This window comes from Sphaerodactylus townsendi, linkage group LG04 (genome assembly GCF_021028975.2).
Source record: "Sphaerodactylus townsendi isolate TG3544 linkage group LG04, MPM_Stown_v2.3, whole genome shotgun sequence".
NCBI lineage: Eukaryota > Metazoa > Chordata > Lepidosauria > Squamata > Sphaerodactylidae > Sphaerodactylus > Sphaerodactylus townsendi.
In genome coordinates, this window is record NC_059428.1 from 151,108,567 (window position 1) to 151,126,691 (window position 18,125).

Genomic DNA, 18,125 nt, shown 5'->3' on the forward strand with positions numbered 1-18,125 from the left:
ACAGGGTGTTTGTGGTGAGTGGGGAAGGGAAATGAGTTTGTAAGCCCCTTTGAGTCTTACAGGAGAGAAAGGGGGGGATACAAATCCAACTCTTCTTCTTTGCTCCATGATGATACTTCCACAGGGTGGCCACACATTGGCCTGCAGCAAAAGAGCGAGATTCAAGTCCAGCCCCACCTTACAGACCCGCAAGATTTTCAGGATATGTGTTTTTGAGAGTCAAAGCTCTTTTCATCAACAGATTCCTCAGCCCTTCTATATCTTTGGGGAATCTCCATTCCTCCTTGAGAAGGAAGCTGTGAATCTTGAAAGCTGGTACCTTGAAAACCTCGATGCCTGAGGTGCCACTGGATGCAAATCTAGTCACCAGGAAAGAGATCCATGATAGTGCCCCATAACCCCTTTCATGTTGCCCACCAAGTGGTTGGGGAGCAGGTGGGAATTTTGTCCAGCAGAGCATCTGACTGGCCACTAGAGATCTGATTGGCTGAGCAGCTGTTTAACTATAGTGCATCAGCAGCTGCCACCACAGTACAAAGATCTTCGCTACACGATCTTGACTGTAATATAAAATACTTGAGAACGATATGTTTTTCTCTAAAAGGCTTCCAGTCCAACAGAGCTCCATGCTGAAATGTCGAACATTTACTATGGCGCATCTTCTGACATTTTGTGATTGGCTCCGCCTCCCACAGCAACCATTTTGTAGCTGCTTCCACTACCTCTGTGTCCACATTCCAGAGGGGCCAGCAATTTGCTCAGGCTGGAGTCTCCTGTGCTAGGAGATACATTCACACAGATTCTTTCTCAATACACAACAACAGGCATTTTCTAGGTTTGGGTAACCTGCGCTAAAGGACTGTAGAAACAGAGGGGTGGCCAAAATTTGGGGAACCCCACGTTTGTATTTAGCGGGATGCCCTGAGACATGGCACCTCCCAAGGGCAATTGGTTCAAATGTGTTTTCAAGAACCTGTCATTTGTTGCCCACATTCCCAAGAACAGGTCATTTGCGGCTCTGCAGAGCCCGGCTCTTGCAAAATGGGCAGAACTGGTTTGGCGAATCTTTGCCGACCCAAATTGTCGGATCCAGTTCAGCCAGGGCTACACCTGTGTTTGGAGTATAAACAGTAAACACGGCCATGTTTGTTCTGTACACAGGAGTGTACTCGGGTTTATGGGGCGTGCGCTCAGTTCAAGAATTATCCTCTGGGGCAGGGAGTCCAGCCAAGGTGCTCAGAAGGAAAAAATTTGGAGCTGCAGTTGCTGAGGAATGTGCTGTCCTGAAGGCAAACACCTTCCTTAATAAACCGAATAAAGGCAGGAAAAAAAGAAAAGAGACAACGGGCAAATTATTTAACAAAGCCCCAAAAAGAAAAACAAAGAGCAGAAGGGCTCTGCGTGTGCAGTCAGAACTTGAGCTTCCCGAAATAACCTTTGTGGATGTAGATCTCTTTCTTTCAAAATGAGAAACCAAGTTGCCGGCCCTCATAGTTCATAGAACCCCAGAGTTGGAAGAGACCCCCAACATGACATCCCTTCAAATATCTAAACATGGCTATCAGGTCACCTCTTAACCTTCTAAAACCTTCTAAAACTAAAAAACCCCAGCTCCCTCTCTCCTAGTAGGGCATGGATTCCAGACCTTTTACCATTTTGGTTGCCCTCCTCCGGACCATTCCAGCTTGTCAATATCCTTCTTGAATTGCGGTGCCCAGAACTGTACACAACATTCCAGGTGAGGTCTAACCAATGCATAACAGAGAGGTACAATTACATCCCTCGATCTAGACATGACAGTCCTATTGATACAGCCCAGAATCCCATTGGCTTTCTGGAAATGGGTTTGCCTCAAAGCTTTGCAAACGAAAGGCACCAGACCTGGGTCTGAAAGGTGCTTTTAAAAGGTTTCCCTTCAGAGGGCTGGCAGAGATATCCACCAGCAATCTTCACACGAACAAACCTCCGATTCCAGCCCTTGCCCTTTCTGCATGAAAGATGGGCTGCTGAGTCCCAAAGCCAAGCACTGCTCTTTATTTATATTCTCTCCCCATAACACATCTGCCTGGCCAGGACTTTCCATGTACATCTGATGAGGTGGGCTCTGCTCCACAAAAGCTCATGCGGAACTAAAACCCAGTTTGAACGATGCCACTGTTTGAACTGGGCCAGCCTCCTTTTGCTGCTAGAACGCAGCCGGAAGCCCGGGCCACCACCTTCCTTCACCCCGGGCAGAGGGCTTTCTCTTTCTCTGCCAACGGAAGAGCGTTCTTGCATGGTCCTGTTAAGACAAATCCTCCCGACTCAGCAGGAATTCGGTGGGTTTGGATGGAAATCCAACTTGATACTCCTCCTCCCTTAAAAAAAAAAAAACCCCAACCATTTGGCATTGCATTCATCCCTACTGCGTGCACACACAACAACTCCTATCCGGTTTCCAAACCATTTAAGCCCTGAATCAGCCACTGCTATGAACGGTGAAGCTATGAAGGGGAAAGGCCCCAAAGGCTAGAGAATCCAAAGACGAGAACAAGGACTCCAAAGACAAAGGCCCTCATTACCATAGAGATAAAAGGAGGAAATGGGAGGGGGGGGGCGTTAAGCTATTCTAGCCCTTCTTGGTCTCTGAGCTTAAAGACAACACAGGAAATCGGGGAGGGGGGAGCCGGTTTGTGCAGAATCCAATAATAGAGGACGGCATTTGGTCCCTGTGCCAGTTCTCCAAGTGTTTATGGGGGTGGGAAGGGTTTACAACAGCCCTGATTGATTGTGCAAACCTTTCCAAGTATTCTCATTTCCTGGCCATTCTACAGCTGTCATTAGCCACGGCCAGGGAGGCGTTCGGGGTGGTTCTTTGCCGCGCACACAGAGTACACAGAGTAGTCGGCTCGAATTCAGCGTGGGAAATTCTGGCCTCTCAGAAGTGTTGTCGCCAGAGTGGGAAATTCGGTGGAGGTTTGGGGGTTGGAGCCTGGAGAGGGTGGGATTTGGGATGTGGAAGGGCCTGAGTTTGGTGTGATGCCACGGAGAACACCCGTCACAGCGACCCTTTTCTCCAAGGGAACTGACCGCTGTCACCTGGAGACTGGTTGTAATCCCACTCCAGCCACCGTCTGGAGTTTGGCAACCCTACTCTCTCTACTTCCTCTTAATGCTGCAGGACTCCTGACCAGTCCTGTCTTCCCCTTGGCTTACTCCCTCCATAGAACCTTCATCTTTCTTGGGACTTCACTCATCCCGCTTGTGTCCAGCTCAGTCCAAACCCAACCTTTCTAAGGATCGGGGCCACTGGGCAAAAAGCAGCTGCACTCCCAAGCCCTCTGGGACATATGGGCAGCTTAGCAAGGAGGCCGTTCTTCCCACTCGCAATTCCAGACGGAAAGCAGGAAAATAAAATGGGGACTCCAGAATTTATTCTGGCGTTCGCTTTCGTGAGTCAGAGCTCTTTTCATCAGCAAGCCCAGCGTTCCTCCACTGGCAAGACGGACGTGTTTTCTCAAAGCGGTGGAAAACAGAAAGGGAGACGTAACATCTTCCACCTACATACACACTTCTCCGTTTGCAGCTCTGAACCGAAATAAATCTGCCAAGTCCTCCTGCGCATCTGAGTGCACATTTGCAATTCTCTTTTATTAAATTGTTGCACTGAGTTTTAAGACTAGGAGACTGGGTGCTGAGAAACAGGTCCACCCGAGTCTTCTACCATTCCAGTGCATGCAAGTCTTCAGATGTAGCTGTCTTGTAATTTTAACACCGGAGTCACTGCAAATGATCACTAGGATCCCCTAATGGTTACTGAGATCTCCAGCTCTGACACACAAAGAGAACACGCTCCTCTGCCACACTGTGAGCAGTCCCAATTTTACACTAATGGGACCAGCACATAAAACGAAGTCCGGCGGGTTCTGAAGCAGCATTCAGAGCAGTGCGCGTTGCCTGCCACAGGAAGGAAATGTGTTTTGCTTTTAGAACTTACAACTGCTTGTGTAAGAACGTGGCAGAAGGAAAGGTCGTCTTCAAGAAAACGTTCTTCAGCAATCTCTAGAAAACAGGGAAGATCTAGCCTGCCTGAGTACTTGAGGCGCGTTTTATGGCAGGATTCACACGTGTGGCTCAAAGTTCCCCCCTTGCTGTGTGAGAGACTGGCAGATGTGGTTTTAAACAAACTCATGTGAAGTTTTTGAAGTCAGCTTGGGGCCACGCTGGAAAGTTCAGTCACCCTGCAGTATGCAGTGAAAACGCACATTTTGTCTGAAGCACGCATTTTAATGATCTGCCCAGTTTTTTTCCATATATGTGTTTGCTTTATTGACATCCTGCCTTTTTCACCAATGGAGGACCAGAACAGCTCTTCTCTCCTCCATTTTATCCCCACAACAACAGCCCTGTGAGGTAGGTTATAATCTTTCCCACCAAATGGTAACAGTAGAATTGTGTGTTAGGTTGCCATTTCCTGGACTTTCTTTCTTCTCAAATGCTCTGCTTGGGTCCTAGTGCCTACCTAGTTCTGTCCCCAAGGCTCTAGAACCTAAACAGAGCATTCTAAGACAAAAAGGTCCAGGAAATGGCAGCAGTTCTACTATCATCTTTCAGTTGAAAATAGTATTGACTGAGAGTTTTCCCCTTCAGGAGGGCATACATTCACTATTACTAAGAATACCATCTTAATTCATAAATCCAAGTCTTTGGTAGAAATTGACAAGGCTTCTCCTTGACCTTGTCAATTTCTTGACAGAGGGGAATGGCTCAGCAAACTGCCCTGGGTAAATAGACAAGGAATCTTCCCTCCTGCTTTAGATACCACAAGAGATCTCAGATAGCCTGTGGTAAACATTTACCGAAGGGGACAGATAACTCAGAAGAGGAGATTACATACAGACTGTTGCCGATTGTGTTACATCAACCAGCAGTTAAAGTTGCAGACATAGATTCGGCCTGATTGGCACTTATTAGGCTGAGGGGGCTGGTAGCCACACCCAAATAATTTCCCACTATGCTTCAGGGCATGGAAAAGACACAGCAAGGTGGCAGAACAGAAACTACGCGAAGAAGAAGAAATGAGCACAGAGAAGCAAGAAAGAGGAAGGCAACAGAAGAACACCTTTGGTTTGCTGAAGTGCAGTATCAGCTTTTAATGCTATAAATAAATTCAGTCACTTCCCCCTTATTACACCAGGCAACAACCGTGGCCAGAGTCAACAGAAATGATCATTCTGATCCTGTTTATGCTGTGCAGGCGTAAGAAGAAGAAGAGTTTGGATTGATTTCCCCCCTTTTCTATCCTTGCAAGAAGACTCAAAGGGGCTTACAATCTCCTTTCCCTTCCCCCCCGCCCCACAACAAACTCCCTGTGAGGTGGGTGGGGCTGAGAGAGCTCTGAAGAACTGTGACTAGCCCAAGGTTACCCAGCTGGCATGTGTTCAGTGCACAGGCTAATCTGAATTCCCCAGATAAGCCTCCACAGCTCAAGTGGCAGAGAGGGGAATGAAACCCGGTTCTCCAGATTAGAGTGCACCTGATCTTAACCACTACACCACACTGGGACACCTTTAGGCTGCAGTGAACTAAAGAGCGAGAATCTGCAGGTAAACTCAAGAGCCACGCATCAAGCTTCTAATCATAACCTCATGTCTTCCTCCAAAGAACTCTGGGTAATGTAGTTTGATGAAGATGTTGAACACATTCTCTGTTAGATGCTCTGCGCTATAACTCCTGGGGTGCAGAGGACGGGACCACCAAATTGGTTTACTGACAGATGGGCAAACCTCAAATGTCATCAGTCCATTTCACCTTCCGCAGCCTCATTTGAACTCAGCGTGTGTGCACCTGGCTCACTACCTTAGGCTGAGGTTACACCATTCAAGCAATATTTTGGGACCTAATCACAGAATCATAGAGTTGGACGAGACCCCAAGGGCCATCAAGTTCCTGCAATGCAGGAACACACAATCAGCGCACTCCTGACAGATGGCCATCCAGCCTGTTAAAAAACCTCCAAAGGAGACTCCACCGCACTCTGAGGTAGCGCATTCCACTTTTGAACAGCCCTTACTGTCAGAAGTTTTTCCTGATGTTTAGGTGGAATCTCTTCACCTTGAACCCATGACTCCTGGTTCTAGTCTCTGGAACAGCAGAAAATAAGCTTATCTCCTCACCAACATGACATCCCTTCAAATATCTAAACATGGCTATCATGTCAACCATTTCTTCACCAAACTAAAGGCCATGAAGGGATTTGGAATGGTACAGCATAGCCCGATCTCATAAGCAAATCTTGGTCCCTGAAGACACCATCAAGGAATGCTCAGAGAATCATAGAGTTGGAAGAAACCCCAAGGGCCATAAAGTCCAACCACCTGCAATGCAGGAATACATAATCAAAGGCGATGGAAACCACCTCTGCTTCTCAGTTACCTTGAAAGCCCCTTGCTGGGGTCGCCATGTCAGCTATGACTTGATGGCATTTGACACCCACAAAGGTTGTGAAGCATTTCAGCCAGAGTCACATGGAAAAGTGGGAATGTGTTCCCCTGGCTTCTTCATGCCTGCTGCCTCAGCTCTTTCAGCCCTGGCCCGCCAGAGGTCTTCACAACTCCAAGGCAAAGGTGTCACTCTGAGGCCTGTCAGGCGGGCATCTCTCCAAGGCTCAGCCTTGCCCCCGCCCCCCATCTCTAAGCAACCTGACCTGGACATTGCTCGTTTCAGCTCCCGCCACCGCCACCGTTCCCACGGCAAAAAAGAACCACACAAGTGACTGCAAAGTCTTTTCTCAGCCCTGGGAGAAAAAGGGGCTTTGTTAGCTTGCCCGGGGAGACAGCGTGAGAGCCGGAGCGCGGGGCTCTGGGAAGCCAAAAAGGACAAACGAGACGGAACAAAAAACACCCAAAGAAGAAAGGCTCTCGAAGGCATGAGAAAAAAGGGCCAGGCGTTCCCAGGACTCACGGTAGGTGTCCGGGCTCGAGCTACCTCTGGCTTGCAGGCTGAGGACGCACACAAAACCGGAGAGCCGTTCTGCTGAACCAAATGCACCATCCGGAGATTAGGAATTAGCTCCCGTCCCAGGACAACCTATGGCACGTTGGGAGCAAAACAGCTCCTCCTCCATCCACTGGAAGCAGATGCTTCCTTCCCAAGGCCTGCCTTGAAAACATTTGCTGCATCTCGTACACTTAAACGTTGTCAGTTTTCAAGGTGCTGTTAAATTTGGAGAAAGAGGAGACAAAATCACCAAAAGCTCCCCTTGGTGCTGACGGAAAGATAAGAAAAAGAAGGCTTGTTTGAAGAAAACTGTAGGTCTGACCCTTAACAAACTGAAGACCACTTGGCGATGTACAAGAAATATCTGCTGTATATTATATACAGTTTGGAACAAGGGATATTCCCTTTGTCATCTCAAGCAAAGGACCCACCCGCCCTTTCCAGAGCCCAGGAGGTAATACTAGTCCATGACTGTGCTGCAGATAGCTAGAAGGGGTCTGGTCTTCAACTGTACCAGGTAAACCTTTGCTATCTGAAAAGACCCTTTTGGAATCCGTAGAAGGGACAAGTTGACAGTACTGGAGTTGGGAGAATCAGCCGTCATAAGACAGCTGGCACTGTGGCGCCAGGTTTAATCGCTAGCAGGTCCAGTTAAAAGTATCAGGCCCCAGATAGTATGAAAGAGCTCCCATTCCAGACCCGAGAACCAGTGCCTGTCAGGGCAGACCAAATTGACCTGACCAAGGGTCCAGATCAGATAGACAGTGACTCTGCATGTATGTGGATGAGTTTGCATCCTGTCCTGACATACAAATCCCTTAAAATAAGTTCCGCTACCAAAATTAGTGATCACTGACCCAGGGTCTTAATTCCAACATGCTTGACACCCCCTTAGTGACCTGGCTGACTATTGACGGAGATCAACGGTACCCCATTTCTGCAAGGGATCAGACGAGAAGCAGAGAAGGAATTCTCTCTGTGAGCTAGCAGAACAATACCAAGGCCCAGTTGTTCCAAGGGCCAGTTTATGGAGGAGAAGTCGATCTATGGCTACCAATCTTGATCCTCCTTGATCTGAGATTGCAAATACCTTAGCAGACCAGGTGCTCAGGAGCAGCAGCAGCAGCAGGTCATTGCTTTCACATCCTGCACGTGAGTTCCCAGAGGCATCTGGTGGGCCATTGCAAGTAGCAGAGTGCTGGACTAGATGGACTCTGGTCTGATCCAGCAGGCTCTTTCTTATGTTCCAACCTTGCCAAGTGACTATTTCATTGTCAGTAGGGATCTGATGTTGGGATGCTCATTGGATCCACATCAGAACGGAGAACCTGAGATGCCCTAGTTAAAATTACAGCATAGGGGTCCAGAGGGTGGTGTGGAACAGGACACCCCTCCTCCTCGTTTCCCTAACTGTGCGACAATCTATCCTCCCAGGAGTGAGTCTTCAAGCAACAAGATTGTCCTAGGAATGAGAATGAATAGCTAGTAACAGTTTTCCCCTACATAAAAGCATGTACTTTGGAATAGCTCCTGCAAACTCTCACCCCTCTTTCCCTCTGAAGAGGGATCATTGGGCCTTGGGGGCAGGATAAAAGAGGCTTGATGGTTCCTCCGGGGCTTTTCCTCCCTGCAATCCTGAGAATTCCCCCTCCCCCTTTCTTTATGCTAAAGAGCCCGGCCTTCAGTCCCTTCAGTCTCTTCCTTTGCATCTGACAAGCCCAGTCAACCGAGGCAAATCGCATTTCGTGCCCCTCATAGCCAGGTTTTGAGAAAGTGGAGGAAAGGGTGGGGTGGGCGAATAAACAGGCATGGGGCAGAAGGGGGGGGGGAGAACATTAATTCTGGCTGCTGTGAAGGCAGGAAGGTTGGTTACAAAGTTAAGTGGATCTGGAGCACTCTGACCAAAGGGAAAACTTTTCCCAAGGGCTTTCTCCGAGCGCTTGCTTGAAAAGGGCAATAAGCCAAACACCACAGGCCCTCTTCTCCAATTCTTTCTAAGTGTCCGCTTCTCGCAAAAGCACTAAGAAACCAGCATTAAAAAAAACACGCTACACTTAAAAGCACAAAGCGATTCAAAGACTCGTGCACAGCTGTTGATTCCCAGAGAAGACTTCCGAGATCCTCAGCTTCGTAGAGGTGTGGAAAAAGCTCGGGTTTCACAGGATTACAGCCGTTTGCTCGCATTTGTAGCACTTGGAAAGTATGCAGCGCAGACACTAAGAGCAGGGCTGCATTTAACTTCTGGCAGAAGGGCAGCTGATTGGCAGCAGCCGAAGTCAAATTGGCAGGGAGAGCTCAGGCGACAGCGAACTGCATTGCATAACCAATGTTGGCTTCCAAGTGTGTGCCAACTTCAGGGCGAGAAAGAACTCTTCAGCAGGTAGAACAGGAAGGGAGTGAGGACAGCAGAATCTGGGTGACAAACTTCCTGGCCCTTTGCAAGGCAACCTGCAGAGGCTAATCAGGGCAGCAATTTTCCAAATAACTAGTTTGCCCCAGTGATGCTCTTAAGATGAATTCTGCAATGGAAACAAAGCTGTGCAACAGAAGATTTTCTTAAAAATACATTTTTGGTGGCCTCTGGGGGGGGGGAGTCAACTGCAGCTCCATGCCCTGCCCCATCCCTTTGCAATTCATTCAACTGTGAGTCCTGGGTTCCAGTTTTCAAAAGCAGGACTGGAGCCCTTTGGGAGGGCAAGAATGGGTTCCTCCATGCTGTGCAGAGTGCTTTTTCCTCCTTCCAAACACAGCCCGTTCCTCTCCAGGAAAAACTTGGGGTTGAGATGGAGGAACGTGCCTGGGGGGGCAAGGGTGGAGCACGGCCAGATCAGGGCAGCCGGCTTGCCCGCACTCGCCTGCCTAAAGCCTGGCCGCTCCCCTGGCACGGGCTGGCACCGTGCGGCACCCGCCCCTTGGCTGCAGGCGTCCCGGATGGGTGCTAACGAGTCGCAGAGGGCACGGGGGCGACCTCAGCCTGCCCTCCACTCGCCCCAGGGGGAACAGTTTGGGGTCAAGGGCCGAACTAGGTGCCAGCCTCCCAAAACAATACTCCAGACCATGTGCAGAGCGTCTTTCTCCCCCCCCCCGGAACCCTGCATCTAGGAGCGGACCATATTGGCGCCCTCCAAACCAAACACCCCAGATTATGTGAGGATATCGGCAACGTTAGTTAGTTACCCCACGGGGCATCCAGGGGCGCCTTGCCAGCGAGAATTCTGCGCAATGTCCGCCCTCTTCAAGCAGGGCGCTCCGGACCATGTGCAGAGCGGCTGTCTCCCCCTCGCGCCCCTGGATCCCGGAGGGTCGCAGCAGCTGCCTGCCCGGCGGGCTATCTGCATGCATGCCCACCCCACCCCCTTACCATGTCGTGGTGGCGGGAGATCCAGGTGTCCAGCAAGAGCTCCAGCCGGGCCTTGTGGAACTTCTTGGTGGTCTTCACGGCGATGAAGACGTCCCGGGGCGAGATCTCCTCCACCCGCCGCCGGGCCCCTTCCCGCTCCGGCCGCCGCGCCGCCGCCCCCGGCTGCCCTTCCCGCTTGCCCCGGCTCAGGCGGCTGAAGTAGGCGCCGAAGCCCCCCTGCTCACCGGGGGGCCGCGGGATCATCAGGCCGTGCCCCTCGCCCGCCAGGCTCAGCACTTGCCGCTTCTGCTGGTCCACGGCCAGCATCAGCAGGCAGGTCAGCATGGAGCCCACCAGCGACAGCAGCAGCTTCCTCCCGCAGCTCTTCCACATCTCCAGGGGAAGGGGCGATCCCGACATGCGGCGGACGCGTGCACGGGCACGAGGGGATGCAGCCTCGCTTGCCCGCCTCCTCCTCCTCCTCAACCCCCTGCTGGACCGCCGGCGCCGGGCGAGAGCTCCCCTGCCTTCGTCCGGCTCGCCTCCCCTTTTCAAACTGCGCTCTGCCCGCCTCCTGCGAGCATCCAGCTTAGCCAGGCTGCTTGGAAAGGGGCGTGGTTTGGACGGGCCACGCCCCGGGGGCGGGGAATGCGGGGGCCCGCGTGTTTCAGCTTGGGAGGAGGGGGTGGGGGAGAGGCTTGGCCAACAGGGCTGTAAACAGAGGGTGGGGCGCCAGGCCCGCCTCCCCCGTGGCTTGGCACGCAGCAGCTGCCCAGATGCGGCAGGGTGGCACGTGTAGACGTGTCTCTCCCCCTGGGGTGAGCGGGTGGCTGCGCTTTCTCCGCTCAACTCCTCCGAAAGCAAGGGAGTTGGAAGAACTTGGGAAAGGCTGGACGTGGATGGCTTCAAGGCTGTGCCCTTTCAAGCAAGCAAACCCTCTGTTGGCATGAACAGAACAACAACAACAAAACACAGCAAACAGTAGGGTTTTTAAAAGCAAAAAAACCAACATCAGATTGTTACTGACTCTGAATTATTTCCGCAACAAAGCTTGCAACCTTTTCGCACAAAAAAAAAACCCCGCCACAGAATCTGAGTTGTTCAGCAAGAGAAATAATCTGATCAAATCTGTAAACTCAGGTTGGAAAGAGAGGCTGTAAATTGACATATTTAGATCTGATTTTGGCAAACCTGGTGGTGCAATGGAATAGCTGGCGAGCCAGTGTTTCAACTTGGTTGGTATTACAACTACCTGACCTTGTAGATTTTTTTCTAGGTTGTGAAACCTGCCGTTTAGCAGGGCGGACGGCGTGACATTAAATCTAGCAGTTGCGGAAGCTCTCCTTCAGCGGGGCTGAGTTAGAAAATATAAGTAATGGGCCCCTGCTCAGATGGAATTGGAAATTGTTTGCTGTGCCCTTTCGAATAATGGCTTCCCTTTTTTGGGGGGTGCGTGTCTCAAATGTTGTGCCTTGACTTGGATAGCCCAGGCTAGTCTGATCTTGAAACAAAGCAGAGTTTGTCTGGGTGAGTACTTGGATGGGAGCTGAGGGACCATGGGGGAAAAGCATCCCCTCTGTTGGACTCCTGCCTTGAAAACCCTACTGGGTTGCCCTCAGAGGCAGAGTGAGGGGAAACTGTGCCCGGGGTGCACGCGCCCTGCGCCCCTGCTGCAACACACACACACACACACCGTAACACCCCGCCACACTTCCGCCGTGGCTCCGCCCGGGGCGTCACACACCCCGGCCCCGTTGGCACGACGCCACTGGTTGCCCTAAGTCAGTGATGGCGAACCTTTTTGAGACCGAGTGCCAAAACTGCAACCCAAAACCCACTTATATATCGCAAAGTGCCAACACGGCAACTTAACCTGAATACTGAGGTTTTAGTTTAGAAAAAACAGTTGGCTATGATGAGGCGCATGTTACTCTGGAGTAAGCTTGGTGAAGCAACTGTGCAACGCTTCGAATGGATGAATCACGACCGTAGGAGGGTTTACTCAGAAGCAAGTCCCATTGCCAGCAATCGAGCTTACTCCCAGGTAAAGGATAATGCCCAGGCCAGCCTACGGGTGTTGGGGGGGGGTGATTCCCCCCCCCCACATGATGAACTCTGTGCACGCATGCCCACAGAAAGGACTGTGAGTGCCACCTCTGGCACCCATGACATAGGTTCGCCACCACTGCCCTAAATCAACTATGACTTCATGGCACTTTAAACACACATGTTGTTAAATTTTGTGCATTTAAAAAATCTTGTTAGCAGGACTGTTGTATTTGGGTGCCTTTGCTTCCTAATGGTGCTTGTTAAGTCTGAGGAATTAAAGTGGGATAGAATTGTTTCACTGGCTGGATGCAAGCCCCCAGTTTGATGCAGGCATTGGCTTCCCTGTCTGTGAACTGAGACAGATCATGAAAGGGAGGGCACCAAAGAATGAGCCTGTGGGTAACAAGGATATTGACCATGTGTGACTGACAGGGAAGTTACCCCACCGGAAGCGATGCCACCGAACAGGATCATCTCAGCTGGCCTTTTTGTATACAGTGTGGCCTCTTTCTTGAAAATTATTGCACCGTCCCAGTGACCTGGGAATTAACTGACCGTAAGCCAGCTCAACTTTCAAACTTAACTGACTATATAAGCCAGCTCAGCGATGCAACTTCCCATCGTCCCTGCTAGCACAGATGGTTTACATTCTCTTAGTCTGCATTCTGGAATCTGCCAGTCGCTTTGTGCAGTTGCTAATGATGGAGCTGTGCGAGAGCAATTGACTGTCACTATGTGTGGGAGCAAGGCCAGATTAGACCTTCCTTCCCTAACCCCCGCTTTATTGCCCCTATTTATAAAACATTCTTCTGTGTAGGGCTGCCTGCCTCTCCCAGGAGGTAAAAGCAATTTAAGGTTCATAACCCCCAATTCCACCACACCAGCCAAGATCGGCAAATGCTCCCCTGTGTCTGATCCTCAAGTGAGAATGTTAATGAACCGTAAACAGCAGAGTTTTCTGTTGAAACCAATTCAAATGAATCCCCCCCTTTTAAAAAAAATACTGTACAGGAATAATAAAACCAGGTTCCTTCTTGATTCGTGTGCACCCTGGCCATAGACGCGGTAACACCTGGTTCACATCCTGTTCCCATCTCATCTGGAAGTGCTCTTCGCATGTCTGTGTACCACGGGTGGTCCCCGATAGCGCAAGATGCTATTCTGTAAATGGTTTGCAGAGTTGAGAAGCTGCTATCTCTTATTGGGGTTCGGGGGGGAGGGAGAAATTTTAAGTAAAAAACCAGATCGCAGACCTTAATGTAAACAGTTGCTTCGCATGCACCAACCTAGCAAACAGATGTCTCTTACTCCACGCGGCAGCCGAGCATTTTACGCGAAGCTCATTTTTCATGGTCCGAAGGGCGGGAGAACGCAACATAATCGCTTCGTGATGAATGATTGAGAAGAAAATGCATTCATTCGGCTGCGGCAATACAGGAGGCATACGGGCTGACATAGAACACCGTGCTCCTCTCTGGTTGGGTGCGGTTTTACGAAAAAGATCTGCTCTTTGAGGCCGTGGCAGGTGGTGAGGGCGGCGTATTGTGGTTAAGAAGGTAAAAATAGAAGCAGCTCCTTCGTCAGATCAAAACCTAATATTTCTGTCTCCAGTAACTGTCAAGCCAGATGTGTATGGAAAGCAGGCAAGCAGGGCATACATGCAACCTCCCCTCGTTGACCTCTTCCTGTGGTAATAAGGTATGCTGCTGCTGCTGCAAGTGGAGGCTCCAATTGAATTTAGACTGTCAGCCTCTCAAAGGCAAATACTTGCCTTTTGGCTATCCAAGCGTCTGTCTGCTGCTAGCATTTTATAAACCTAGGGAAAGGTTCACCAAATATTGTTAAACTTATGGGGACAAGGTGCAGGGAAAGAGATTCCACATAAACATTAGGAAGAATTTCCTGACAGTCAGGGCAGTTTGACAGTGGAATTCACTACCTCGGAGAGTGGTGGAGTCTCCTTCTTTGGAGGTTTTTAAACAGAGGCTGGATGAACATATGTCGGGAGTGCTTTGATTGTGTGTTCCTGCATGGCAGGGGGTTGGACTGGATGGCCCTTGTGATCTCTCACAACTCTATGATTATATTATTCTGTGACACCTGGAACTGTGGGTAGATGTACCAAGCTAGCCAGATCTCCTCAGATTTGAGAAGCTAAGTAGAGTTGGCTGCGGTGAGTGTTTAGATGGGAGGACCACCAAGGACGTCTCGGGTCCCTGGGCAGAGGCAGGCAATACCAAACCACCTCTGAACATCTCTTGGCCTAAAAATCCCACAGGGTCACCGTAAGTCAGTTGCAAGATGACTGCACTTTCTATTATGAGTAGACTAGACACCATACTAAAATGATAGGATCCACGGGGGATTGGGCTGATCCTAAAATGGTGGCCATAAGCAAGGGCTTGATCCAATCACAAAACTTTGGGAGGTTCCACAGAATGTTCTAAGCCACGCCCATCCCCAATGAGCATTCTTTCCAGACAGAAGGGGATTCTTCCTTAGGGTTTGTGAAGCACCACCGATTTCAGAGACGAGGAGGAAAGCCAGGACTGGGTAGCTGCTTCCTGGAAGAGAGGGGCTTAGTCATAGAGCATCCAGAAGGTCCCTGGTTCAATCCCTGACCTCTCCAGTTGAAAAGACCAGGCAGTCGGTGATGAAAACCCATGAAACCTCCACACTACACCCCCCCAAACATTTAATGTAGAGATCCATGACCTTTTGGAGCCTGTGGGCACCTTTGAAATGCTGACAGGAGGGCGGGCGGGCACAGCCACAAAACAACTGCTGCCAAAGCAACATTTCTAAAAATCAATCACATCTCTCCGGGCCAATCAGAAGCCTTGCTGAGCAAAAGCTCCACTTGGACCTGCCCAGTTTTTAAAACTAGTTGGTGGGCACCGTGTCAGAGATCCTCGATCGAACTGAATTATTCTGCTACGTTAACTCCAACTGGCAGGGTTTAGCAGCATACGTTGCACCTGTAAATAAAATCTGTGTCAGTCAAACATTGACTTGCTGCTCATAATATTTTTATTTGCTGACACAGCTTTTGAACTTTCATATGGGACAACACTCCGAGGAACACTGTTTCTTCAGGGCTATCACAGAGTGACTGGAAGACAGCAAATTCCCCTGGGCTCTTAACCCTTTCAAATCCTTTCTATTTCCTAATGAAGCATATCAACTGGGACATGCAGAAGTCTCACAAACCGCTGTGCAGAAGTTATCTCTCCTAGTGGCACAAGACTCAGCCGCTTTCTGTCCCAGTGCCCTTTATGAGATTGTTCACTTGCAAACAGGCCCCAAATCCAGGAGATTTACACTGGCCGTTTACAAAGAGAGAGACTTTTATGGGGCAGTCCTAAACCGAATTTCACTCTTCTAAACCCATTGGCTTCGTTGGCCTCTGAAACATGACACCACTCAGGGTAGGGATCAGCATGGTGCCCCCAAAACCTTTCCTTTTGGAAAGTGGACGTGGCCAGGTGGGACTTTTGCCCAGCAAGGCTTCTGATTGGCCATTGGACCACTGTGAAAAATGCAGCTGTACAGATTTTTTTAAAAAGCTCCTGCAGCTTGGTCGGCAGCTGTCGTCCCGGCAGGAAGATCTTCCCTGTGCAACAAGTTAAGCTATGGCAGCCGTTGGTCCACCAATCTGTTTCAAAATTGCAAAGGTGTCTGCAGGCTCAGAAAGTTCGAGGAACCCTGCCGTACGCAGTCTCCCAGATATGATGTCACATCTCCCTGAAACCCCGCCCACTCCAGGTTCCACCTGTCCCCTATCTCCCCTCAATTGCCAAAGCAGTGATGGTAACTCTAGTCTAGAATCTGAGTGTTGGTCTGCCAACAAGGTTAGTCTTTTGAGTGATGGCAACTCTCCAAGATCTCAGTTGGAATTCTGTCATCATCCATCACCTTATCACCTTTTCATTGGGTTGAACCTGGGGGCCTTCTGCAAAAGATCAACTGCTGAATACATAGCTGGTCCCTGTCTTCTTATCAGCAAGCTCTTGTTAAAAAACCAGACTTCTTCCTCTGTCCCTTGCGACTTTCTAAGCTGCTTTTCCCAAGACGGGGGTGTGATTTCTCACTCGTAACAACCAGCCATGAACCTATCATGTCCATGAGAGCAATCTGCTTCTAGCCATCTACGAGGAGGAAGCATCCGTCAGCTGTTAAGCCAAAGAAAAGTTCGAAATGAAGGCCACCTCTCCTGTCTAAGGAGGCCGCTTGCAACAATATTTTCTTCTGGCAGGTCACGTCCTGGTTAGGGTGTGTGCTGTTTGGTTTCGCAGGCCAGTATTGTCCTGCGCTTGGACCTTTTCACCCTTTGCACCAAAAGCCTGTTTTATAAGTCCTTTTCATGGTTCCAGTCCTTTTTACAAGATGGTTTAACGTGGGATTTTAAAGCCGCCCAACGTTCCCCCCCTCCACGTTTAAATTGAGCGACGCTCATTCATTAAATTCTAAAACTCGTCGTGGCAAATGGTTTGGTTTCAAATGGAGCTAAGAAAGGTAGCTGCGAGGAGGTGAAGGTGGTTTTCCAAGCTTCTGAATTGAATGGGGAAGCACGCAGTTCTCTGCGTTGACGCTTGCCTGAAGGTTTAATGTAGGCAGAGAGGCTGCAGCAGAGACTCGTACACCAGTCAAAGGTCCTTTTCAAAGGACAGTGGGACAGGACAAAGTACTTTCTCTCCCCAGCCCCACCCCAGTGGTGCAGTTCCCCCCCCCCATGAGGGTCTTCCAAAGGGCTGGGGATACGTCAGGCAGATGTTCAGGCCAGCTGTTGCCGCACAGCCAACCTGCCCTTGGCATTTCTGCACAGGATGGACAACAATAGACCGACTGTCTGGTCAAATACGTCCAAGGCCTGCGGACCATCAGCAGCACAAAGCCACTACTCTTCTGGGCTCCAAATAAACTGATTACCAAGTAAGCCTCTCTCCCCCCAGCCCCGCCTGATCCCCCTGACTGCAGACGAGAGAGATGGTCGCCGTGCGTGGCCTTTCGGTCCCAGCCGTGGAAAGCGTGCATGCCAGCGGCGGCCACTTTGGCAGAGCAAAAGATGTTTCCTTTCCCTTCTGATAGTTTCACCAGAGGGCAGCTCCCTAGAGAAAACGGTGGACTCCAGCCGCGCGTCCCCTCCCCAGACTTCCCCTTCAGGCGTCGGCTCTGGTTTTTGGCGTGCGCTTAAAGGCCAGACCCAGGAGCTGACTGTCTGCTGAACCGGGGACAGACTGGATTCTTCAGCCAAGCTGTTCTCTCTTCTGAGGTCAGGAAACCCTTGCCAGTCTTGGAGAACTTCGGGTCTCTGCCCCACCCTACCCCAAACATTACAAATTACCGAGACGTACCCTGGTTTTAAAAGATCCACCTATTGTGTGCATCAAGGCACTTCCGCCATTCATCCAAGAACTTTTTAAAAGTCATGGATTAGTTTCCCTTGTCGGGTTTTGAGGAGAGTGACTTTTAGACACCGTTGCTAAATGGAAACGCCACGTGCAGAGGCAGTTTACCGTGTTTCTAGACTTCCCGGAGACCACTTTGAGAACAGGGCATTTCTGTTTGAGATGAGACTAATAATAAGGGGTCCGGAGTCATTTGGCTGAACACGTGAATCTGCCTTCCACTGAGTCAGACATTTGGTTCATCAAGGTCAATATTAGCTACTCTGACCGGCAGCTGCTGTCCAGGGTCTAGGACAGATTGATGGAGGAGAAGTCAATCTATGGCTACCAATCTTGATCCTCCTTGATCT

General features: G+C 50.1%; 1 protein-coding gene and 1 long non-coding RNA gene across 2 annotated transcripts in view; one reads left to right on the forward strand and one right to left on the reverse strand.

The window, feature by feature from the left end:
* Nucleotides 1–10,869, reverse strand: part of LFNG (LFNG O-fucosylpeptide 3-beta-N-acetylglucosaminyltransferase) — a 29,466-nt gene extending 18,597 nt beyond the window's left edge. The window contains exon 1 of the mRNA XM_048492673.1: nt 10,340–10,869. Within this exon, the coding sequence (XP_048348630.1) occupies nt 10,340–10,738 (399 nt within the window). The 5' untranslated portion in view covers nt 10,739–10,869. The remainder of the gene's footprint in view (nt 1–10,339) is intronic.
* The window catches only part of LOC125430634, a 52,212-nt gene that overhangs the window by 26,587 nt on the left and 7,500 nt on the right, over nt 1–18,125 (forward strand). The gene's annotated exons all lie outside the window — the stretch shown is intronic.